The sequence below is a fragment of the Drosophila teissieri genome, chromosome 2L, assembly GCF_016746235.2.
Source record: "Drosophila teissieri strain GT53w chromosome 2L, Prin_Dtei_1.1, whole genome shotgun sequence".
Classification (NCBI taxonomy): Eukaryota; Metazoa; Arthropoda; class Insecta; order Diptera; family Drosophilidae; genus Drosophila; species Drosophila teissieri.
In genome coordinates, this window is record NC_053029.1 from 6,666,880 (window position 1) to 6,692,104 (window position 25,225).

At 46.9% G+C, this 25,225-nt stretch overlaps 6 protein-coding genes and 1 pseudogene across 6 annotated transcripts; 2 read left to right on the forward strand and 5 right to left on the reverse strand.

The window, feature by feature from the left end:
- Positions 1 to 1,871: 1,871 nt before the first annotated feature.
- On the forward strand, positions 1,872 to 8,769 carry LOC122625973 (NADPH--cytochrome P450 reductase-like). The gene is made up of 7 exons (XM_043806054.1): positions 1,872 to 1,927; positions 2,023 to 2,214; positions 2,610 to 2,952; positions 6,628 to 6,752; positions 6,812 to 7,413; positions 7,522 to 8,170; positions 8,232 to 8,769. The coding sequence occupies exons 1-7, from the start codon at positions 1,887 to 1,889 to the stop codon at positions 8,374 to 8,376; spliced, it is 2,097 nt and encodes a 698-aa protein (XP_043661989.1). The 5' UTR covers positions 1,872 to 1,886; the 3' UTR covers positions 8,377 to 8,769.
- LOC122625974 lies at positions 3,471 to 5,022 on the reverse strand. The gene is made up of 3 exons (XM_043806055.1): positions 4,634 to 5,022; positions 4,401 to 4,569; positions 3,471 to 4,328 (listed from the first exon to the last, which is right to left on the reverse strand). The coding sequence occupies exons 1-3, from the start codon at positions 5,005 to 5,007 to the stop codon at positions 3,597 to 3,599; spliced, it is 1,275 nt and encodes a 424-aa protein (XP_043661990.1). The 5' UTR covers positions 5,008 to 5,022; the 3' UTR covers positions 3,471 to 3,596.
- Positions 8,770 to 9,098: 329 nt separating the features above from the next.
- LOC122626073 lies at positions 9,099 to 11,023 on the reverse strand. The gene is made up of 3 exons (XM_043806192.1): positions 10,273 to 11,023; positions 9,993 to 10,161; positions 9,099 to 9,928 (listed from the first exon to the last, which is right to left on the reverse strand). The coding sequence occupies exons 1-3, from the start codon at positions 10,635 to 10,637 to the stop codon at positions 9,209 to 9,211; spliced, it is 1,254 nt and encodes a 417-aa protein (XP_043662127.1). The 5' UTR covers positions 10,638 to 11,023; the 3' UTR covers positions 9,099 to 9,208.
- An 829-nt stretch (positions 11,024 to 11,852) lies between these two features.
- LOC122622520 lies at positions 11,853 to 13,565 on the reverse strand. The gene is made up of 3 exons (XM_043801025.1): positions 13,095 to 13,565; positions 12,862 to 13,030; positions 11,853 to 12,789 (listed from the first exon to the last, which is right to left on the reverse strand). The coding sequence occupies exons 1-3, from the start codon at positions 13,466 to 13,468 to the stop codon at positions 12,058 to 12,060; spliced, it is 1,275 nt and encodes a 424-aa protein (XP_043656960.1). The 5' UTR covers positions 13,469 to 13,565; the 3' UTR covers positions 11,853 to 12,057.
- A 1,551-nt stretch (positions 13,566 to 15,116) lies between these two features.
- LOC122611920 (pickpocket protein 19-like) lies at positions 15,117 to 17,195 on the reverse strand (the record flags this gene model as incomplete). Its single annotated transcript, XM_043785339.1, has 5 exons — positions 15,117 to 15,436; positions 15,632 to 15,874; positions 15,936 to 15,989; positions 16,048 to 16,180; positions 16,248 to 17,195. Coding segments are annotated over 5 exons (1,698 nt in total), but the record flags the coding sequence as incomplete, so codon positions are not given.
- Positions 17,196 to 17,928: 733 nt separating this feature from the next.
- On the forward strand, positions 17,929 to 19,603 carry LOC122611921 (pickpocket protein 19-like). The gene is made up of 4 exons (XM_043785341.1): positions 17,929 to 18,128; positions 18,186 to 18,774; positions 18,828 to 19,416; positions 19,470 to 19,603. The coding sequence occupies exons 1-4, from the start codon at positions 17,929 to 17,931 to the stop codon at positions 19,601 to 19,603; spliced, it is 1,512 nt and encodes a 503-aa protein (XP_043641276.1).
- Positions 19,604 to 20,277: 674 nt separating this feature from the next.
- Positions 20,278 to 21,369, reverse strand: LOC122611922 (annotated as a pseudogene).
- Positions 21,370 to 25,225: the final 3,856 nt, after the last annotated feature.

Sequence of the window (25,225 nt, forward strand, 5' to 3'; positions counted from 1 at the left end):
TAATTAACTTCGGTCAATCCTCCCTGGACGATCTTCACCTCTAAGCAGCAGTGTAGCACGGAGCTACATTTCATCCTTTACAGGCCACCGCACTTGGATTATGATAAGAAAAGCTAATTGAGCGCGGAGTAAATGTGCCTAGTCATGCTTACTTTAAAATCTAACGTCGATCCGGACGAATAATTCGCGTATGTCATCGTGTTTGGGGAATTTTCAAATCACATATGCCAAACGAGATTCTCAGCATTATCGCGGAAATTACACTTGTGTTTGCGATACTACAGGGGCGTTTGTTATGACTAGACCGAAAACTTTGTTTGACTGGATAGACTTGGTTAAGCGCATTAGCCAAGATCATTTATCTCACTCACCGTATCTAGATAAACTACTTAGTGTTAGCCTAGAGTAACAGTCACTCAGCTAAAGATCGTTTTCGAGTGTACTTTCACTTGAAACTTGAACTATTTCCTCCCGTCTGAATGGGTTTCGTAATGGATTCTTGTTTTTGTTTTTCGTGATCGTAGACATGCATACATATGTGGTTCCTAACAAATTCCAAAATGCCTCAGCTCAAAGTGGTGGGTTCAAACATGGCGGTGTCGTCATTCCAACCCAACAGCGCACATGGGTGACCTATAAAGAGACACCAATTTTATGTTCCCCTCCACTTGTTGTCCACTTGGTGCTGGTCGCAATCGGGAGCGTCGAACACCTAGCTTCCTCGAAATCGGACGAGAATGACGATACTGCCGTCGATTTGCATATGCCTCGCATGTGTTTAATATTTATTTTCTGCCTTTTGCTGACCACAGCAACAAGAACTATTACGCGACTCTATACAAAGTACACGCACGTAGCGACGCATTAGCAACATTAAAGCATTAAGTCAAATCCGAATTCAAGGTGACAATTCAGCGAAACCCTTAAGACCCCCGAAAACAAAAGATAACACCTGGGCTCAGCTCAAACTTCCAGCTGTTTAGCTTAAGATTTCCAGTAAAAGTGCTTTCGGCACTAGTTAAAACTCGAACCAGTCGGGCGAACCCATTAAACTCCAAGTGTGCATTTAGAACTCAAAACCAAACTTAAGTAAACCTCTTCAATTTGCATTTCCTATTCTTCTTTATATATTGGGTTAATGCCTGGTATCCATACCACATACCATATAAATGAAAATGTGTATGTACTTCATAAACTCATTAAATACCAATGAAAGTAAATGTCTTTCATAAAGTGTTTATATTGCATTGCAACATTTGCGATTATTTTTAGTCAACACAATATGTTTGTAATGGTTTATAACCAAAAATCTATCTCTAGTTTCACATTGACAAGTACTCATGACATGTATTTCGCAAATCTAAACTGGCTTCCCACTGCAAATAGGCGTTTGCTCAGTGCAATTGGCGATTTCCTAGGAACAGCAGCTAGCAAAAGTGTTAATCGATTGATTGGAAACCAAATTTCGTTATTTTGCGCACCACAAAGAGAGTTTTGACTTGGGAACAGCGCATTTCGAGCGCTTTTACTCGCTTTCATCATATCTCGCGATCGGCGGCGGCGTTCGATAAGCGCGTGCATAAAACCTGTTGCTCCCGGCGGTCAGTGAGCAGTGCTCCCTAACGCGAAACACACGTTGCGTCGCCACAGCGGCCCCAGCGGATCCAATCGAATTCATAGCTTTAATTGCAATAGTGCAGCACTGCAAGTGATAGATAGATAGACAGTGAAACGAGTACGCCTCAAGGTACGATCGATTAAAACCAGATGCGCGTTTTCAATGTCAGCCGCCGGCGCTGGCGGAACATCCAGCTAGAGCGGTACCTTGCACCGTTAAGACAAGTGCGGAAGCGGACAGACGGACTACCGTTAGACGCACAGCTCCGATGCTCCGCCGCCAGCGCTGGCATACGTGGAATACATTAGAGTGCGTGTCCAAAGTGCGCGACATGCAAATGGAGCTAAACCAATGTTATGCAAAGCGAAAACTAAAGCGCCGTGAATTCTGTGCCCTTTTTGCAGTCATACACTTACCACCATGGCCAGCGAGCAAACGATTGATGGAGCAGCCGCAATCCCCAGCGGCGCCGGCGACGAACCCTTCCTGGGCCTGCTGGACGTGGCCCTACTGGCGGTGCTCATCGGCGGAGCAGCCTTCTACTTCCTGCGCAGCCGCAAGAAGGAGGAGGAGCCAACCAGGAGCTATTCCATACAGTAAGTATAGCTTACAGATAAATCTCAGCCATCTAAACGCTTTCGAAGCCCAAATTCAGGGCAATTCCTCAATTCCATTAGTCAGTTTCTTGAAAACCCTTTCAAAGAACTTGCTTATCATGCCCACATTTCAATATTTGAAACTGCTGAAATAGAATGCACGCCAGATCCAGGCATGCATCAAAATGATTCGGTTCATTCCGTCACAGTTCCATATGTTTCGCCGATTTGTTGAATCGATCAGGCATTATTCGACTCGGTGTGATTCATACATCGCAAACAATGTACGAATGTGTGATTCGTATGATTCATTCGTTGATCTGGGTGTTTACCTATACGTTAAGATAGAATTCAAATTTGACGGAGATTTTAAAGAATATCTTTACGTCCTCCAGGCCCACCACAGTGTGCACCACCAGCGCGTCGGACAACTCGTTCATCAAGAAGCTGAAGGCATCCGGACGCAGTCTGGTCGTTTTCTATGGCTCGCAGACAGGAACCGGCGAGGAGTTCGCTGGCCGTCTGGCCAAGGAGGGCATTCGTTACCGGCTGAAGGGCATGGTTGCCGATCCCGAGGAGTGCGATATGGAGGAGCTGCTGCAGCTGAAGGACATCGACAACTCCTTGGCGGTCTTCTGCCTGGCCACCTACGGCGAAGGAGATCCCACGGACAACGCCATGGAGTTCTACGAGTGGATCACCAGCGGCGATGTCGATTTGACCGGGCTAAATTATGCGGTGAGTACAAGCGCTATCGGGAACCAAGCTTCGTTATCTGCACGCATACTGATTACACGAGTCCCGTTGGCCAAACACGGAGTTCGTTTCACTTATCAAAACACTGTGCCAGTGATAACTTATATTTATTCCACCCATAATCGCAATTTTGGCTATCTCCGTTTGTGAGCGCTTTGACTTGTTTGTTGTGTTTTGATACAGCTGATGTAAGCGGAACGAAAACATTTGAAATGGCATTGGGAGATCCTAATTAACAGATAGACTTTAACCTGATAGTGTAGTTTTCCCGGAAGAGTTTTTTTTATAAATAATTAGTCTTACTATTAGAAATCCCTATCCAGACAGCACTTCATCGTAGGTACTTTGATTGAAATCTATGACACCCTTAAAACATCGGACTCTATAAACCACGTTGTATATACATAGCTTGTTTTAATATTGCCGACAGAGCAACTGGCAGTAAACTTATCAACGTTATCAGTTGCCTAATTTGAATCGCCCGCCAAACTGACAGCATACACTTATCGAATGAGTGGTTTACAAGAAGCTAATATAGCTATATAAAGGATGTGCGCCTTGGAAGAGCCTCCACTTGTATCACAAAGGTAAAAGAGCCCCAACCTCCATAATACTCATGCCACTCTTCAGTAGTCCTCGAAGACGCCAAGTGAATCCGCTCGCTGCAGCGCCCACTTTTGGTGGTCGTTCAGGAACTTTTGCGAGAAGATGGCATCCATTTTGCGCTGCTTGAAGGCCTCGTCCTGCATGTTCTCAATGCTGTTGTCCTGGGCCAACTCCTTGGGCATGGTGATCAATGGCAGGAAGGCGAACATGCCGAAGAGCCCGCAGGTTTCGCGGCTGCGCAGCTCGTACTGCAGATCCTCGTAGGTGGGAATGTCCTCGAAGCGGGCGTACTCCAGGGCGTCCTTGAAGGCCGCATAGTACACCTTGATGAGCTCCTCGCGGCGCTCCTGCAGCAGCTGCAGCTTGATGCTGGTGTTCAGGAAGAAGTTCAGGTCGCAGGCCGGACTGCCATAGAAGCTCAGCTGGAAGTCCACGAAGATGGCGCGCGTGGGAACGTCCGGCTGCGAAGCGTTATCGTAGCCGTACATGAAGTTGTTGGTCCACATGTCACCGTGGTTGAGCACCACGTAGCGATCCCCCTTCCTCGGCCTGACAGCATCCGCGCACACGTTCCTAAAGTTGTCCATGAGCCGCTGCAGGTGCTTGCAAATCTTCTCGCAGCTGCTCCAGCTCGCCGAGCTCTTGATGAGGCCCTTGAGGAAGCCGCCGAACATTTGCTCCATGGTGTCGCTCTTCATCAGGATGTCCTCGCTGAGCATGCCACGTGTGTACTGCTTCACAATGGCGGGATCCTGTGAAATTGGAAAGGAAAGGAAAGGAAGTGAGCCCGCAGTTCGAGGATCGTGCAGAGTCGCCACTGTTACCTTCTTGGCCAGCACCATGGAGGTGGCGTGGAACTTTCCCAGCTGCTGGAGGATAAGGGAGGCGTGGTTCCAGTCTAGGCCTGCTTCCCGCGATGCCACACTGAATCCCTCCACCTTGAGGTCGCTGAACACGATCGTCTGCACCGGAGCCTTCACGGAGTGATAGTATCTGTTGTGAGATTGAGATGCTAGTAAGCACTGTGTACTTTCACCAAAAACTTTCTGCCACCTACTTTGCGCCGAATGTGTCGCCACGGCTGAGGATATCCAAGCGCGGCAAGACATCGGTGTAGGTCTGCTTCTCCTTGATGAACACACAGACGTCCTCCAGGAACTGGGTGGCTTCGGTGATCGGAATGGTCTTCACAATCAGCGAAAGCTGTTCTGTTGCCGGCGATTCCGCACCATCGGCCCACCGTGCGAACGTGACTGCGACGCGATAGATGGCCGAGCAGTAGTTGTCGCCCGGATTGCTGCCCCACGCAAAGTTGATCTCCTTCAGGGTCACCTTCGACTCCCGCAGACCCTCCTCCAGGGTCTCTGTGAAGAACTTCTCGTTGAGGTACTCGGGCACCGAGATCTTCTGCTCGTTCCTGATTACCACCATTGCGAAATGCGTGAACTATTGAATCTCCAACTAAAAGGGGCAACTTTCGATCGAAACCTTTTCGCTCGCCTTGCGTAGCCAACTGATTCTGCTGCCGCGTGGAACGAAGCGTTTTATATTTTCCCGCAATAGTGTTAGTTTTTTGGGAAATGTTTATACGACATTTCAGAGCTTTTCATATGGCTGTGGTGTCATCGTAAAAAAAACAAGAAAGAACGCTATAGTCGAGTTCCCCGACTTTTTGATACCCGTTACTCAGCTAGTGGAAGTGTGAAGAAGAGTCTTCAGCACTGACAGTTTTTGGTGGTTTATGGGCGCTAGAGTGGGCGTGGCAAAAAGTTTTTAGGCAAATCGATAAAAATTTACAAGACTAATACAAAAATGAAAAAATATCAAAACATTTTTCAAAAGTGTGGGCGTGGCAGTTTTGGGCGGTTTGTGGGTGTTAGAGTGGGCGTGGCAACATGAATCGACCAACTTGCGCTGCGTCTATGTCTCTGGAGTCTGTATGCTTAGTCTCAACTTTCTACCTTTTGTAGTTCCTGAGATCTCGACGTTCATACGAACGGACAGACGGACATGGCCAGATCGACTCGGCTATTGATCCTGATCAAGAATATATATACTTTATATGATCGGAAGTGCTTCCTTCTGCCTGTTACATACTTTTCAACGAATCTAGTATACCCTTTTACTCTACGAGTAACGGATATAATAATTGGGCAGTAAAAAGTACAGTGCGTTGATTTCGATTGGAATTTCGTGTTGAAGTGTATTTCTATTTTGCGGGTAAAATTAGTTCATGAAAAATAGTTTTTGCTAATATTTTAGTATTGGGTCTATCTTTAGTTTCACTTTAAATCATTTCTTATATATATCTTAAAAGCTTTTTATTAGCTATTTTAAGAAATGAAATGACAGCACTTCATCGTAGGTACTTTGATTGAAATCTATTTGTTTCTTGACTTGACACCTTAAATTATATCAGCCTTATAAACCACGTTGTACACGTTGCTTTTTCTAATATTGCCGACAAACCAACTGGCAGTAAACTTATCAACGTTATCAGCTGCCTAATTTGAATCACCCGCCAAACTGACAGCTCAAAACTGCGTCACTTAGGTTCGCGTGCCGTAGCAGTCGGCTTCTGCGTGGCAGCGGTCGCATGGAATTTTTAGTTGCTTCGTGAAAAACAATGTGCTCAATGTCGATCCCTGTTCTTGCGCAATTTGTTTACACTTTCCGCGGTAGCTCTGCGGATCAATCCGGCAAATGTTGTCCGGAAAATGCAGAGTACGATCGCCACATCTGCGCACCTGCTCGTCAGGTTCCGCCACAAAAACCTGCCCAATTTTCTGGGCATTTTGAATAGTTTACGTAATAGAACAGCTGTAGTGAAAAGAAAGTTAGAATGGGAGGTAATAATCACTTATTGTAAAAACCATAAAACTGATAAGTGATAACCCTTTCAATCCCATAATGAGTCGCATTAAAATAGACAGTGTAATCGTTCATTCATTAAAGCAGTAAAATGATATAAGCATGCATCAAGTATTTTAAGTAGTTAAATCAACTGCGTTCCATTCTGTTGTAACTAAAGCCACCCTTTTCTGATTGCAGGTCTTTGGCTTGGGCAACAAGACCTACGAGCACTACAACAAGGTGGCCATCTATGTGGACAAGCGGCTGGAGGAGCTGGGCGCCAACCGGGTCTTTGAACTCGGACTGGGTGACGATGATGCCAAGTAAGTGGACGAGTGCAGCGAAAACTGTAAGCCCTACTTAAGCGTTACTTTTCCCACAGCATCGAGGATGACTTCATCACGTGGAAGGACCGCTTCTGGCCCGCCGTCTGCGACCACTTCGGCATTGAGGGCGGCGGCGAGGAAGTGCTCATCCGTCAGTACCGTCTGCTGGAGCAGCCAGAGGTGCAGCCTGACCGCATATACACGGGAGAGATCGCCCGCCTTCACTCGATTCAGAACCAGCGACCGCCCTTCGACGCCAAGAACCCCTTCCTGGCCCCCATCAAGGTCAACCGCGAGCTGCACAAGGGCGGCGGTCGCTCCTGCATGCACATTGAGCTGAGCATCGATGGATCCAAAATGCGCTACGACGCCGGAGACCATGTGGCCATGTTCCCTGTTAACGACAAGAGTCTGGTGGAGAAACTTGGCGAGCTGTGCAAAGCCGATCTGGATACTGTGTTCTCGCTGATCAACACCGATACGGACAGCAGCAAGAAGCACCCATTCCCTTGCCCCACCACGTACCGCACGGCTCTGACCCACTACTTGGAAATTACGGCTATACCCCGCACGCACATCCTCAAGGAGCTCGCCGAGTATTGTACTGACGAGAAGGAGAAGGAGTTGCTGCGCAGCATGGCCTCCATCAGTCCCGAAGGTAAGACTTTATTCTTAAGAAGTATTATTGCTGGACCAGTAAAAAATGTCTTGCATTTAACTTTGAATGATCTCCCAAGAACATATTCTAATGTACGTTGTATTGCAGGAAAGGAGAAATACCAGAGCTGGATTCAAGACGCGTGCCGCAACATTGTCCACATTCTGGAAGACATCAAATCCTGTCGCCCACCCATCGATCACGTTTGCGAACTGCTGCCCCGCTTGCAGCCCCGCTACTACTCCATCTCGTCGTCTTCTAAGCTGCACCCCACTGATGTCCACGTAACAGCCGTTCTCGTGGAGTACAAGACTCCGACAGGGCGCGTCAACAAGGGTGTGGCCACCACATATCTGAAGAACAAGCAACCTCAAGGCGGTGAGGAAGTAAAGGTGCCCGTATTCATCCGCAAGTCGCAGTTCCGTTTGCCATCGAAGCCGGAGACGCCTATCATTATGGTGGGTCCTGGCACGGGATTGGCTCCCTTCCGCGGTTTCATTCAGGAGCGACAGTTCCTGCGCGATGACGGCAAGACCGTGGGCGAGTCGATTCTCTACTTTGGCTGCCGTAAGCGCAGCGAGGACTACATCTACGAATCCGAGTTGGAGGAGTGGGTAAAGAAGGGCACTCTCAACCTGAAGGCCGCCTTTTCTCGTGACCAGGGCAAGAAGGTCTATGTGCAGCACCTGCTCGAACAGGACGCAGATCTTATTTGGAACGTGATTGGCGAGAACAAGGGACACTTCTACATATGCGGGTAAGTTGCTAGAGGACCAACATATACACAAGATTCTTACCATCCGTTCTTCCCATTTCAGTGATGCGAAGAACATGGCCGTGGACGTTAGGAACATTTTAGTGAAAATTTTGTCCACTAAGGGTAACATGAGCGAGGCTGACGCCGTGCAGTATATCAAGAAGATGGAGGCTCAGAAGCGCTACTCGGCCGATGTCTGGAGTTAATCTAATCCAAAAGCCAACCGATAAGCGTAAAGTTTTCTAGTTCACTAAGATATGTATGTAAGAGTAATTTTTGGTTTGGGAACTCCATGCTGCAGTTCAACAAACGAATGAGTAACGATTAAGTGTATGTCTAGTGTAATTGACTCTAGCTTGACCCTGGACTGTTTGATGGGACAAACTGAGATGGAATCTAAGTAATGAAATGAGCGGAGTAACAAGTTATCGATTAAGTAGCTGTGTACGAGTGCAGATTAGTTAAAGTCCTTTATACAAGCAATTTAATTTGTATTCTCTTGGTGATTTCAATACAAAAACGAAACATGATGTGCAATTAAACAGTGACATTGCAATTGTATTTTTATAAATAAAGAAAAGTACGGTTGACTTCTTTAATGGTTTGTGTTTGATGCTATGGTTTCTTTAAAATTTGTGATGAAAATGGAGGGTGCTATATGATATATATTTTTCAGTTTAAGAGAGATTTTATGATTTTGTGTATGTAAAAACTGTAAGAAGTGTTGCATATGTTTTGGCTGAAAAATAAGTTAAGTTGCTCTCACAGTCATGTCGCATTTATTAAAGCCTGTTAACTTCAAGTCCCCATTCAAAATCGTGGTAATAAGTAAAGTAAAGTAAAGAGTAGCAACCAGTCGGTATTTTGCCACATTGCTTGTTATATAATATATATTTTTTAGCAAGGTTTTTAAAACTTTAAACCTGAATATTATGTATTTACAAACGAAAGTAAAATCAGTAAATACATTTTTGTAAAAATCCTTACATTGGTAGTTATATTAAAATGGTACCTAAATGATAGTAGTGTAATAGAACTTCAATCTAGTACTCCAGCGCGTTCAAAGTGCGGTAGCGTGTAGCGCAGGGTATCCGCCAGTCGGCGGGACTGGAACATCTGACGGACCTTCTGCTTGGCGAAATCGGCGTCCTTGAAGCTCTCCAGGTTGTTGTCCGCCGTCTGGGCCTTGTCCTGGCTAACAGTGGGGAAAATGCCGTAGTTGGCAAAGAATCCGTACGACTCCCGACGATGGACCTCCTCCAGGATTTGCTCGTAGCTGGGCACCGGGACGCCCATGTCCAGATCCAGCAGCGTCTTGGCCAGACGCGCATGGTAGGTGCGCAGCAGCTGGGTACGTCGATGACGCAGTACGTCCAACGTCAGGCTGGTGTAGAAGAAATAGTTGAGGTCAATGCCCGGACTGCCCCACACGCTCAACTGGAAGTCGATGAGGATGAGGTCCTGCGGCCGCTGGGCGGCGTCATACTTGAACAGCATATTGTTGACCCACAGGTCGCCGTGGTTGAGTACCTTGAGCTCCCTCTCCTGCGGCGCCTGGCTCCGTTCCAAGTTGGCTCGCTGGTTCTGCATGTACTTGCCGATCTTCGCGGCGATGCCCTCGTAGCCAGGCCACGTGCTCACCAGGTGGTGCAACTCCTTGCCATTGCCCGAGAAGAACTGCATTAGCAGTCCATCGTCCTTGGCTAAGCCCCGCGGCGACAGCATTCCGTCGCCATAGGCATCGAACAAGTGGGGATCCTGGCCATGTCGAGGTGATTCGATAAGACTTCACCACCTTTCTCCCTTTATAAGAAATACTTACCAGCACCGCCAAGGCCATCGATGTGGCATGAAACTCCGCCAAGCGCTCCATGACCAGCTGACAGTGCTCCTCGTTCAGGCCCAACTCGCGGGAAGCCATCACGAAGCCCTTCTCGGCCAGATCTTCGAACACAAGGGAGTTCTCCGGCTGTTTTAGGCAGTGGTAAAGTCTATGGAAGTCATAAGGATATAGGTCGAACGATAGTAAGTCAAGTATAATCAAAAAGTGCAACAGTGCGTATGAGTAATTTTGAGCTGACTGAAGATTTTTTGAGACTCACTTGGGGCCGAATCTTCGTTTGCACTGCATCAACAGCTCCAGCCGGGGAAGCACCTCGTAGTAGGTGATCTTCTCCTTGAGGTACACCTGCAGGTCGTCGATGAACTCCACCGAGTCCAGGTGGGGAATGCTCTTCACAATGAACGCCATGTGCTGCTCCGGATGATCGGGTCGCTTGAACGATACCTTCACTCGGTAGATCTGGCTGCAGTAGTTCTCGCCCGTGCTGCTGCCCATCCGGATGTGAATGGAGAGCAGCTGCACCCTGGCCGTCCGCAGGGCTGTCTCCAGCACCTCCTCGAAGAAGGCGACGTCCAGGTGGCTGGGTGGAGCAACCACGTCCGCGTCAAATACAATGCTACACATCTTGCGATCGTTTGAAAAGTGGCTACCGGGCGTTGCTCAATTTATATACGTGTCAGTGGAGCTCGCTATGATCTTGCCCAGCGGAATCCGGCGGCGCAATTAATTATAGTTATGTGTATCCAGTTATGTGTAGTATTATACTTTCAGCTAAGTTATATATAGACTTTAATAGGCGACAACGAGATGTCTAATTTTTCGATACTTGTAAAACACGCAACGCGGAGACGTCGACCTTTTTAGGCGCATTTAACTAGTAGTTTGATTCCTCTTTCAGCCTTTGCCGGCAATATTCAGTTAGAATCTTTTTCGAATTCTGCTGGATGGATTTCACTTGCAACGATTGACAGCCTATTATCTAATCAAGATCTGATTCTAATTTGCATTAATACAACGAGTTTCTGATAAGGGAACGCTCTCAGTCAAGTGTCAATCCGAGGTTAATTATTCGCGAACGCTTCCTAAATATATTATTTTTGTATGTAATCACTTATATCTTATTTGTTTGGCATGATTGAATCCAATATTCAGCTTGCAATTAATATGATCCACGTGAAACAGCGCAGGGTTTCGATCATATAAATCAGGTGGCTGTTAGCCTCCTAGATTTAAAATACACCTTTTCTAAACCCTACTATTTAAATTTAGGGTGTTATACTCGTAAAAAGAGTATACCTTATCATCATCCATATGTTGTTTATACGTTATAGCTTTAATAAAAGAGTCAGACGAGAGATAACACTATTAAACTTTTTTATAAGCTTACCTAATGATACAGCCCTAACAAAATGTTCCCAGGCTGCAGAAACTGACTGAGAATGTTTAGCGGAAACTACCAGGAAACCATTAAATTCTGAATTCACGTGAAGGCGTAGGGTGCTATTATCTAATACGTAAGTTGTTATTCAAGATGATTGCACTCTTCAGTGGGAATGCGAAATATATAATATAATTATTTAATACGAGCTGTCTGTGCTTCACCTCCATAATTTTAATGGTACTTTCGGAACTTTAAACCATACGTCATATACGTCCCTAGATTGAACGCGACAATGTGATCTTATCTTAATGTTTACTATTTCTGAAGAAGTTAGCATACACTTATCGAATGAGTGGTTTACTAAATCGACAAAATTGGTTTTTTGTTATGCAAGCCCCTGATATTGTTACAATTGTCTGATACCATTTTCCTGAAATCTGATTAAAACACAAACATAATTGCGATAGCCCAACATTTTCGTTTTAATTTATTGCATCGAAGTCAGGTTTAGTACTTTAATCAATTTAAAGGCCCACCATTTGCACTTTACCTTCTCAGGCAAGAAGCTAATATAGCTATATTAAGGATGAGCGCCTTGGAAGAGCCTCTACTTGTATCACAAAGGTAAAAGAGCCCCAACCTCCATAATACTCATGCCACTCTTCAGTAGTCCTCGAAGACGCCAAGTGAATCCGCTCGCTGCAGAGCCCACTTTTGGTGGTCGTTCAGGAACTTTTGCGAGAAGATGGCATCCATTTTGCGCTGCTTGAAGGCCTCGTCCTGCATGTTCTCAATGCTGTTGTCCTGGGCCAACTCCTTGGGCATGGTGATCATGGGCAGGAAGGCGAACATGCCGAAGAGCCCGTAGGTTTCGCGGCTGCGCAGCTCATACTGCAGATCCTCGTAGGTGGGAATGTCCTCAAAGCGGGCATACTCCAGAGCGTCCTTGAAGGCCGCATAGTACACCTTGATGAGCTCCTCGCGGCGCTCCTGCAGCAGCTGCAGCTTGATGCTGGTGTTCAGGAAGAAGTTCAGGTCGCACGCCGGACTGCCATAGAAGCTCAGCTGGAAGTCCACGAAGATGGCGCGCGTGGGAACGTCCGGCTGCGAAGCGTTATCGTAGCCGTACATGAAGTTGTTGGTCCACATGTCGCCGTGGTTGAGCACCACGTAGCGATCCCCCTTCCTCGGCCTGGCCGCATCCGCGCACACGTTCCTAAAGTTGTCCATGAGCCGCTGCAGGTGCTTGCTAATCTTCTCGTAGCCGCTCCAGCTCGCCGAGCTCTTGATGAGGCCCTTGAGGAAGCCGCCAAACATTTGCTCAAAGGTGTCGCTCTTCATCAGGATGTCCTCGCTGAGCATGCCACGTGTGTACTGCTTCACAATGGCGGGGTCCTGTGGAATTGCAAAGGAAAGGAAAGGAAGTGAGCCCGCAGTTCGAGGATCGTGCAGAGTCGCCACTGTTACCTTCTTGGCCAGCACCATGGAGGTGGCGTGGAACTTTCCCAGCTGCTGGAGGATGAGGGAGGCGTGGTTCCAGTCTAGGCCTGCTTCCCGCGATGCCACACTGAATCCCTCCACCTTGAGGTCGCTAAACACGATCGTCTGCACCGGAGCCTTCACGGAGTGATAGTATCTGTTGTGAGATTGAGATGCTAGTAAGCACTGTGTACTTTCACCAAAAACTTTCTGCCACCTACTTTGCGCCGAATGTGTCGCCACGGCTGAGGATATCCAAGCGCGGCAAGACATCGGTGTAGGTCTGCTTCTCCTTGATGAACACACAGACGTCCTCCAGGAACTGGGTGGCTTCGGTGATCGGAATGGTCTTCACAATCAGCGAAAGCTGTTCTGTTGCCGGCGATTCCGCACCATCGGCCCACCGTGCGAACGTGACTGCGACGCGATAGATGGCCGAGCAGTAGTTGTCGCCCGGATTGCTGCCCCACGCAAAGTTGATCTCCTTCAGGGTCACCTTCGACTCCCGCAGACCCTCCTCCAGGGTCTCTGTGAAGAACTTCTCGTTGAGGTACTCGGGCACCGAGATCTTCTGCTCGTTCTTGATGACCACCATTGCGAACTACTGAATGCGCGAACTATTGAATCTCCAACTAAAAGGGGCAACTTTCGATCGAAACCTTTTCGCTCGCCTTGCGTAGCCAACTGATTCTGCTGCCGCGTAGAACGAAGCGTTTTATATTTGCCCGCAATAGTGTTAGTTTTTTGGGAAATGTTTATACGACATTTCAGAGCTTTTCATACGGCTGTGGTGTCATCGTAAAAAAAAACTAATTGGGCAGTAAAAAGTACAGTGGGTTGATTTCCATTTGAATTTCGTGTTGAAGTGTATTTCTATTTTACGGGTAAAATTTGTTTAAAAAAAAGGGTTTTTGCTTATACTAGAGTATGGGTCTCGCCTTAGTTTCACTTTAAATAATTTCTTATATATGTATGTATATATCTTAAATGCTTTTTTATTAGCTTTTTTAGGAAATAAGACGAGGATTCATATGTAGTGATTTCCAATGAAAATATTTTATAATCTACTCAACTGCGTCCCACTGTCCAAGCGTAGTAGACTGCTCGCCTTGAGCTTTCTTAGAGCCAAAAGTCGCAGCCCAGTATCACTGCTCTACGCGTTTTGCATAGTCATCCGCATACAACGAAATACACATGCTTGTGGGTTGATGGAACCTTAATTAATTTTCAGCTCTTGTGCTACGCTCTGTTTTGATAGAAGCAACCTGTTGATCGCCGTCATTCGACCACGTCATAGGTGCTCTATTCGGAGATTGAGATTCGCCGCTTGATAGTTTGGTTCAACAACAGGCGGTGCTTCGCTGCTGGAACACCGCCCGTCAGTGGGTCAACAGACCTGGTATTTGCTCTCGGTGTTATCAACTGTGCTGGAGGTATCCGCATTGGAATATACGAGAATACGAGAATTATAGAAACGTGTGGCCAATGAATATACATGTGTTCATTTAGTTTTGCTCATTTAGTTGTATTTTTTACGTACGATGACAGTGGGGTTTACCGTCAACGATCTCAGGGAAGGATTTGGACAGCGCGGGGGACTTGGATCATCCCCCTTTGTCACTTAGTTCTAATAATATTGATTGTTAGTAATGAACATTTTTTTAAGATTTTGTCTACATTTAATAAATCAAATTAAAATAAATCAATTATGAAAAACGCACTTAATTATAAATAAATCAACAATAAATACCTTTAATGAACAATTACATTTCGTAGCTCTCATTGAAAATGTCAGTTAAATTTCAGCTCTATATGAAAATATGATATATGATAATTGGTGTCTGGAAATCGATGCTAATCCGCTACTGACCATAGCTAATGAGAATTGCCCCAGCGATAGAAACCAAGCCCATCACCTTATCACGCACACGCTAACAACAGATTAAATCATTTCCTCGGAGCTTTTGCGTTATCACGCACTGTAATTTCGGTGTGTCAAATAATACTTCACAACACTGCAAAAAATATCGTACAAAGCTAAATTACATAATAATACTTCAAATAAATTTATAATGCCAAATGTATTTATTTCAACAACTTTTTTTACTTTACTTTATTAGTTAGCTTGATAGAAGATAAAACTGCCGTGCTCTTAGTTCTACAAATGAATAGTTTGAAGACGGCTTGCCACTATCCTCTACAATCATTTCTTAACAAACTAATATTATAATCGTTCACATGATTCACTTGCCAATAACATGCTTTTGAGCAAACGTAATGCGGTGCCAGTTTTGAAAGTTGGCCCTCTGCTGTTGCGCCCTTTCGGCCTTAAGTTGCATGATGTAGTTCTCCATCAGCTGACTGGGCGTGGTTTGTCGGAAGTTCAAGGTGGGCGTGGTCGTGGACACGGTTACGCCCAGATCCATCTGCCGTCGAGCCTTCCACCTCCGACGCAGTCCATCCAGTCCAAAGGCCGGCACTTCGATGCACAGGAAGTAGGCCAATTCCATGCCGCTTATCAAGGAGCAGCCGAGAAACAGACCGGCTATGCCACCGAAGCTTACTGGAAGAAAAACAATGATTGTTTATTAATTAGTAAGAATATCAACTATTTTTCTCTAAAACAAACTATAGCAGTGTTAATATGTTAAGCATATTTATTTTGAAACCTGAGATGTGGGACTACAGACATGTGAGGATGTAAGAAGGTGGTTTCTCATAGCTCTATAACATAGAAGCTGTTTGCTTTTGTACTGACCCATTAAGTCCACCCAGCCGAAGACGAGGCTGGTGCGATAGACCATGATGGTCTCGAAGCGGTAGTGCACATCCAGGTCCACATAGGAGTTGTTTTCGTACACCTCCGGCGGCAGGAAGGCGGGCCGGACATCGTTGATGTAGTTGAGGGAGTAGCAGTTGCGGAAGCATCTGCAGGTCATGCCCTTGAAGTGGTTGCGCACGAACGCCTTCTCCCCGGGATTGTGGGAGTACATGAGCAGGTCTGCGGGTGAGGGATTTCGTTTATAGAGGGTCTTCCTTTGGTATGATAGGCTACCACTAACCATTGTGCTCGGCGAGGCAGAGCAAATCCTGCGCCCGACACGACGGATATTGACCTGGCCAGGGGATGCCAATGAATCGGTAATTTGGAAACGTGTTTGATATCGTGCTCACCCGGCGGAAACAGCAGGTCCATTGTGCAGTTACAGTAGCGCACCAGGTACTCCTGCTGGCACTCGGACTGGCAGTTCTCAATCATGTACACGTATCCTTGCAGCGACTTGAAGTCCTTGCTGTTGTGTTCGTCCTTGGGTGCCATCCAAAGTGCAGGATAAGTACAAACCCAGTTGGGTATTAAACAGATAGCCACTCACATCGAAAACGCACTCCCGCTGGTCGGAGCGCACTCCCCGGGTGTCGTTGTCATAGAAGTAGATGACGGGCTCGATCTCCAGGGTCGTCTCCGTGTTTGCGGGCACAAAGAACGGATTGTTGTGCCACACGAAGGGCTCGGTTACCATGACATCGATGCCCTTCATGGCACCCGTCTCCCGGCGCCCCGGCCAGTGCTTCGTGGGCTGGATGAGGACGCGCACGGAGAGGGCGCTCATGGGACCCGCCGACCCCGTGCGCCAGGGCCACATGGGATCGAGCAGCTGCATCCGCCTGCCCTCCTCCGTCTCCAGCGAGTTGAACGCCCAGCACAGGCCGTTCTTGCTGCGCCGCTTCGAGAAGATCTCGCAGCAGTTGTAGGCGTGGTGGCGCCACAGACAGTCCGTGAGCAGCTCGTTGCAGCGCCAGGTCATGAAGTCCACCACCTGGCTGAAGTTGACGTAGCTGAGCAGCTCCGTCGGCTGGTTGCGCAATCGCTCGAACGACTGAAAGTGCCCAAAGTACGCGTCGTCGTAGCCGCCCACAATCAGCTCGAAGAGCTCCATCTGGGCGGAGTCGCTGCCGTTGGCCAGGAACCTGGACTTCGCCTCGCCCAGGCGCTGCCAGTTGAGGCGATTCCGGTTGCAGATCGTTATGACCGGAAAGGGTATGCGGTAGACCGGAAACCGAGTGCTATCCACCACAGTCTGGAAGTGGGCGGCATTGTAGCGGGCCGAGAGGATCAGGCACACGTACACCGCGCCCAGAAAGGCACTCACAAAGGTGCACAGCCAGACGAACCGCTCCCACCGACTGGCCCTGGCACAGAGCAGCCTGTCCAGGCCGTGGATGGTGGTCCGCTTGCCAAAGCGCAGGGCCAGCTGCCAGGCGGACTGGGCCAGCTGTTGGGCCAGGCGACTGGATCTCGATGGCTGCTGCTCCTGCTGCTGCTGCTGCTGTTGCTGCTGTTGCTGCTGCTGCTGTTGCTGCTGCTGCTGCTGCAGCTTTGGCGGAGGAAAGTAGACCAGTGTCATGGCGGCACAGGACTCACTGAGTTTGGTTGAGCGGAATGACAGGCTTTTATACCATGCCAGTGTGCCGTGAAGGGAATGCGTGCTGAAATGCAGTGGTAATTAGATGCCGTTTAGCGCGTTGACAACTACTCACCAAGTGCGGTTGACATGCCGGCCCCTTATTAGCCCAATAACTGACTGGCCCAAAGGCTGTCACCCAAAGGTCGGGTCAATCGATTGCCTACTCCCATGAGATCTAACCTGATTCGCAGCCAATGGTCATGGTTGGGGCTAATAAGCATCGAAATATATTCAATTGAATGCAATCAAACGCAATTGATTTGCAAACAGCGATAAAAACTCGAGCTCAATGGAGTGGAATGCAGGTGCGACCTTTGAATACCCTGAGATACTCTATCGAGCATTTCAAGCTGATTTATGAAAGCTTTTCTATGAGTAAAGCTACTTTAGAATCGTTATTTGACCTTATTTGACTACCCATAGATTGGGTAGATCTTTTGAATTTAAAAACTAATTGGCATCCAAATCAGCGAGTGATTGGATTGCTTTGGGCGACAAAGTGCCTGCTGCATTCCATACACTACAGTAATCCAAACTTTTGGAGCTCGTTTATAAAAGCCATGATGCAGCTTAAAGGACTCATATCAAAATGTTTGTTCGCTCAACGGGAAAGGAATCGCGAGCTGTGGCGGCTAGGATACGGCGACAGGACCCAAATCCTTTGCCGCCAGTCAATCTGAAATCAGACAACCAAAATGCATGGACTTCACTGCTCGATAGCTACATATCCCGATCGCACATCCACGGATTGTATATGCTCTTCTTACCCTCGATGCGACGCCGTATGCGGTGAGCTGGGCAACTGAACTCATAGAATTTGGGAAAAAAACAATATTTCTTTGATAGAGTCTTGTGGGCACTGGCCTTGATCTGCGCCTGCACCGTGCTGCTCCACGTGAGCTATTTGCTGGGGGAGCGATACCACAGCAAGCAGTTCCAAACGATCGTGGCCAACGCACATGCTCCTATCGACCACATCGCCTTTCCCGTGGTCATCATCTGCAACAAGAACCGTCTGAACTGGTCGCGGCTGCCCGAGATCAAGTCCCTGTACAACATCACGCCGGCGCAAGAGGAGCTCTTCGATCGCATCCTCACCGCCTACGATGGTTTCAGTTTTCACAACTTCAACGTATTCGATCCGCTCGTGGGGGAGTCCTTGGATGAACTCAATCACCTGAACTTCACGCAAATCGTGATACATATGTCGTGGCGATGTGACGAGATCCTCAGAGATTGCTACTGGCAGAAAGCGCCGAGGGACTGCTGCAAGCTCTTTCGACCCCGTCGCCTGCCCCTCGGCTATTGCCTGGCCTTCAACGAGCTGGAGAAGCGACGTGGCATGGAGACGGGCCTCAACTCGGGGCTACTGCTGAGGCTCCTGCAACGGGAGGCGCATCATGCTCCGGGCAATCCAGGCCTAAAGGGCTTCTGGGTGGGTAAAAGAGGTAAAGAGAGGTGCTCTATAGAACTTCGTTTGTTTTCCAGCTAACTGTGATAGAGTCTTCAGTGTGGTTCGGTTTTCCCATCGAGGTGGTGCCCCACATCCGCACCAATGTGGCCGTTACAGCGGTGTACCACTACTACGACGAGAGCACCTTGAGCGCGCCCTCCAGCTGGCGGCACTGCGTCATGGACTACGAGGAGGAGAGCGAGCACTTCTTCACCCTGGAGGGCCAGAAGTATATGCTGGAGAACTGCCAGGCGGAGTGCCAGCAGCGTTACCTGCTGCGGTACTGCAACTGCTCCGTGGACCTCTTCTATCCGCCATCCGACTACCCCGCCTGCCGGCTGAAGGATCTGCCCTGCCTGGCGTCCCACAACCATTTGCTCCAGAACTTCGAGCAGCCCGGAGAGCAGCCCTATGTGCACCGGGAGATGCCCGGCCTGGTCTGCGAGTGCCTGTACAACTGCAAGTCCCTCTCCCTGCTGACCGACATGCGGAAGAGTGTCCTGCAGCCGTGGCTGCGCTCCAACTTCAGCGCCATCGAGAGCATGTGGCTCAACGTGTTCTTCAAGAAGCCGTCCATGCTGGTCTACAAGACCAACCTGATCTACACCTGGGTGGACTTGATTGGTATGCTGTTCTGAGGTATCTATCTGTGTATATTTCCCATCTATCCATTTCAGTTTCATTCGGAGGCATTTGTCAGCTTTGCTTGGGGTGTTCGATTATCAGCCTCATAGAGTTCGTATTCTTTGCGCTGTACAAAGTACCCCAGTTTTATTGGAGGCGTTTAATGAATGAAAAACGTATGCAATGAATAAAGTTGAATTTATTTGATTGTTGTTTCTCGGACGAGTCCAAAAACATATTTATAATAATAATATTCTCAACGGTTTTTGTTTTAAAATTCAAAATAGCTTGGCTTCTTCTGTGATTTTACTTACATTTGACATTACACGTGTGTGTTATATGTCAGCAAAGACTCAAACCTCTTTTAATTGTACAACAATTGGGAAGATAACATAGAACATAGAACAACAGCGACGACTGAATAACGTTTCGAGAGTAATTTCGAAGTTATTTATTTTACTTATATCTTGGTTACATACACATGATTCGCATAATTTACCCATAAGTTACTTATATTTTACTAAAATTCTACATTACACCTTAATGTCGTTTACAATGATTACAATTCATAGAATTTCATAGCACTTCGAAATCGAAATGATGTTTCGAAAGTAGTTTCGAAGTGCCTTATTTTACTTATATCATAAGTTAAATGCACATTTCTTTGGCGAATACATATTATGTAGAATTTCTCTAAGTTTGATATAAAGTAATTTTTAGTTGCCAGAAGGTAGATGGCTCCGTGGTGTCATTGCATCTGAGAATTACCATTATCAGAGAATTATTTATTATCAACCCTGCAATTTGATATGGTTAAACATTGCAATTAGTAGCTGAAAGATGCAGTATAAATACCTCTTTCTATCTGGAGCAATAGCATTTGGGTCGAACCATCATTTGCATCACTTTGTAGGAGTAACTCTCAGTGCGCCAAGAGTGCCAGACGATCCCCTTCCACGGAAAGTACTGGGCATCATCTCCTTTCACATAGACGCCAAAAAGATTACTGGAATAATAAAATTACTGGAATAATAAAAGGCTATAAATCTGCAATAACCGTATGAGATCATTACCTGTATGTGCAGTTCAAATGCCACCAAGGACCAAAATACTCCTCGGCACAGTTTTTGTGCCACGCATCATTGTCCCTATCGAAGGTGGAAAAGTTCTGGTTCCTGTTGGGCATCATGGAATCACCTGCATCGCCGGTGAATCCACCCAGTTTGGTCATTGCATAGAACTTGTTTTCGCTCTCGACAAAGAACTCATCGTAATGCGCATATCGGGTGTGTCCTTCAAAGTCCTCCAGGTGTATGTATAACTCATGGGGCTGTGACTTGGTGATGGCGTGCAGTTTGTCCAAGCCAATGAAAAAATCTCCATCGAGCTGCCCAAAGCCATTTTTGTACTCCGCCCAGCTGCGAAAGAAGTTCAACTTGTTGCTGGTGCGACGGGCCACCACAGTCCATCCGGAAGCGGCAATCTTGGCATCGCAGGACACCTGAAAGGGTTCCATCCCCAACACTTGCACGGTGTAAACTCCGTGAGCAGATGGATTGGTGGGACAGCGGGAGCGATATCTTCCCAACAAGCCGGTGGTATTCAAATCTAAATCTAATTTAGGCTCTTGGATGTTTTCTGTATTGGGACTGGTTTCGTTTTCTTCGAGCAGGGCCAGTACCATTTTGTAAAACAATTCCAGTGCGGGTTTATTTCTGCAAAATGGCAGCTTGTTTGCATATACTTAACTTTTGGAAGTGGAACTACAAATTTACCTAATTGCTTCTCTCTGGATGGCGGTAGCATTTTGAAAACTCTGTAAAATGATTTAATTGTTAAGTAAATAAGATAAAGAAGCTCAAATGTAACTGATTTACCTCAATATCCTTGGTATCTGTTGAATAAAAAACGAGACTCACAAGCGCCGCATACATATATCCACACTGATCGCATCGTAGCGCGTTAGTAACTGAATGAGCTTTACCATTACTGCATATTTTAATTAATAGCTGCGTCTCCTAATCACACAACTAATTGTGACAGTTATCATAGATATTACTAATTGTGTCACATGGCCACATAATACGGTATAGCAGTTAAGTGTGGCTAAGCAAATCATTTATGGTGGTAAATAATAAGATATGCCAACCAATTCTCTTACTATTCTGCATGCTATTCTTATGATATATTGATATATGAATGTTTATTTAAAAGCTGACCTTAACTTTTAATTTGCTCATTATCCTAACACTAAATGCCAGTTTCATTCATGGATTTCATTGCGGTCTTTTAATCACCGAGCTGATAATCACACTTTGATTGAGGAAAGTCCAGGAATAAATGCCAATTTGCATATATCCAATAATTTTTAAAGCCCAGCCATAAGACTTGCAGACATTCGCATGGCACTAAAGTGGCTGAGCAGACTTCCAAATATATCTGTTTGTGGGTGGGATGGGGTGGTGGGTGGTTTGGTGTGGGGTGGGGTCTTCCATCCTAGTGAGTTTTTAACGGCTTATTGAATGCCGGCGGGCGGTGTCTTAACTGCTGCAATGTCGCGTTCGCCGCTTAACAAGCGTCCTCCGGATGCGAATGTGAATCGGGATGGGGATGAGGATGGGGATGGAGATGTGGGCATGCCCGATGCTCCGTGCAGCTGGGGGCGATTGTGGCTCCGTCTGGCGAATTGTGGCGGGATCGGGATTGGAAGATTGGAAGGGGTCTTGTCGAAATTACGCTCATAAACGTGACTTGACATAATAATCTGGCTGGAGCGCTCTGACTTCGTTCACTTGCTTTGTCTTTGCCTCTTGGCACTTGCCTTCTGACTCCCGGCCCTTTGCAGCAGTGGCCATCTTCGCCTCGGATTTCTTTACCTTGCCCCCCACTTTCAAGGTGGCGTTGGATTTTCTTTTTTTTTTCTTTGCGGTCTCCTTTTAATTTTTTGCGGTCAGATTTTATGTTTTTATGCTGTGGGGTCAGGGCACCGCCGCCCCACCGACCGGCGAATATGGCAAAAATTTCATTAGTTTTGCAAACAAGCAACCAAACAAACCCAGAAACAAATATTTGTGCCTGCATTTTTTAACAGTTTAGCGCCAGTGGTTGTTCTTATTGTAGGCGCCACAGCAGCAGCTTTTTTATCTTGAACTGGAGAACTGGAGAAAAAGGAGCCGCAGCTGGCTGGGGTTATGTGCAGGTGAAGGCGCTTTCCTCCGGGGATATCAAACTGAACAAACAGCGAGGGTATCAGAGAAATGCCATTTCTTGGATTCCTTTTAAAATAAACATTTTATGAACTTTGTTTGTTCTTGCCCTTGCAGATAGCCAGTTGTAATGGGTCCGAAAATGTCAAAAGGAGGCAGCTCACTACACCACTTCTATTAAATCAATCATAAGAAAGCCTTAAACTAGAAGTAATGTTTCGCTAGGAAAAATGTTTGCTTCATTCAAAATAAGCTTTGATTCGTGGTAGCACTTGTTATCTCAATTACATTGATAGAGGAGTGCGCTTCGTCACTACGTGCATTGCCATTTGTTTGCAGCACATTATTTCTATTATCTCTAGTAAAAATCATAGTCATAAAGGGAGTCTGTGAAACGCATTAAAATGAGTCACTTTTTGAAGGTGGTAAATTATTGATGAAGAAAGTGCTCATGTAACGAAACCAATCTCTTACGTACATCAATGGAAATGTCAACCTTTCTTGCTTGAATAAGATTTCTGTGACTGTTTCTGTTTTCTAACTACTTGCAATAGCTTTCAATGGTAACTTATGGACCAGCTTGCTTTAAACTGACAGCCTGGCTGACAAATGGGTGGAGGAAAAATGTATGTCCCTATTTACTCCATAGGGTCGAATATGCACCAGGACTACGGCTGTGCCGGGCGGCGTCCACCAGGAATGGACTCGCCTCACCCCTTATCACCTGGCCCCATAAATTATGGCGAAGAGGTTACTTTGTAATCAGCAAATTAACTTTATCGCCGAAAGCGCTGTGTCCATATAGTGCACGTGTGTGCGTGGGGCGCCACTTCTCCTGTTTGAAGGGTTAACTCAGTTCGGATTTTGAGTGGACATGCCCTGACCTCTGTCCGTGGAGAGTAATGAGTGATGTTTTGAGTGCATTTTTTATACTTGCCTTTTTTTTATGGGGGCAGCAATCAAAAATTAAATCGGGAAGGCGTTCCTTTTTCGTCCTCGATAATCAAAATTTTAATATTTGCACTGTGTGTGGAGACGCCTAACTCACGAGCTCCCCTTCGTTGGCGAATGTGCCGCTGTGTCACGGTTTTCGTGGTCCTGGCTGCCTGGTCCTGAAAGCTGGCGAGTTATAGGATCCGTGCTCTTTGGTGGGGTAACCGCCGAGCGCTGTAAATTATCTAATTTTCAATGTCGGTCGGGAGGCCGCCCCCATTTGGGGGTACTGATTGGATTTCAGTATTGTTCCTAATCTCCGCCCTACGCGGTATGCGCACGAGTTAATCGAATCTGCCTTTTATGTTAACGCATTTCCATATCGGCACAGCGATGCCAGCCAATTTGGTTGTTTGCATTCGATTTGTGCCTCGCCAGGGTGTTTCGTTATCTCTCTTATTATACTAATTTCTGGCCATATTGCAAACAGTTTTCAGGCTACAGGTAATTTTGGTTTAATTTGCAGCCACAAGCTAAGCACTGTTTGGCATCGTAAACCCAAGAAAATGCCCCCAACCTTGTCTTCCAAGAAGTGGACAATTTACGTGAGCCAAGGATAAGTTCATAAGTTGATAAGCAAAAGGTAAGAAAATGAAAATCGAATGTCTGTCAATGTGTCGCAGCAATAGATTTACATTAAGTTCTGGGCCCACAGACCCATTTGAGCACATGTGGTCTTAGACACCTGCCAGACCCAAATCCAGCTGCGACTGGCGATGTGAGGAGCGTTTAATAAGGCACGGATTATCGCCCGGCATTATTTCAATCACATACCAAGTGTCGAGTATTTAGCAGACAAGGAGCACGCGCTCGCCTCCACTGCCCGCTCCAGCCGACCATCCTTCCAGGAGCATCCTGCCACGACCCAAACATCCCTGTCAGGCCGAGGCGTCAGTTGACTTTGGACGGGGAGCTGGTAGCTGGGAGCAGGCTTCCTAAAAAGCCAATAAAAATACTTTGTTTGACAAATAAAAGCCACAGTGAGAGGGGCTTTGGCGATAAAGCGCTTCAAGATATCGGGCGGAGCGCCGAGGTTCGTTCACCAGGCCTGCCTCCGCCTCTGCCTGGCAGGTCGCACATGTGTGGATGTGCGGATGTGTGGAAGTGTGGATGTGCCGGGGAGTTGGGATCTGCAGTTTGTGCAGGCAGGGTCCTCGCATCGTTTGGCTTTAAGAGCCAGTTAAAGTGCCCCGTGACCGTTGGGTGTCCGTGTCCGTGTCTACTTCTGCGTCTGTCTCTGCTTAGGCGGTACATCCGGTGGACTGGGAGTCGCCGGACAGCAGGAACGTATGCCGCATTCGGGGTATCTTGAAAATGAGCTGCCATATTGTCGAGTAGGGTTCAGCACACCTGCAGCACAAGGAGAATAGCAATACTGGTGTTACCTAGTAGAATACTTATCCTCTTCTCAGGTTTTTTAGGAAGACCTGCATTCCATTTCAAGTTTGTGTAGGGTATTGTCTACGCCGTGGTTTATTTTCCTGGGCTTGTTGGAACCAAGACTGGCGACCCAAGCAGATCTTGTTGTTGATGCTGTCGACAACTGTCCTTCCTTTTTCTTCGCCCTCTGTTTGACAATAATCAACGCTGACGACGTTGCCGTTCCACAT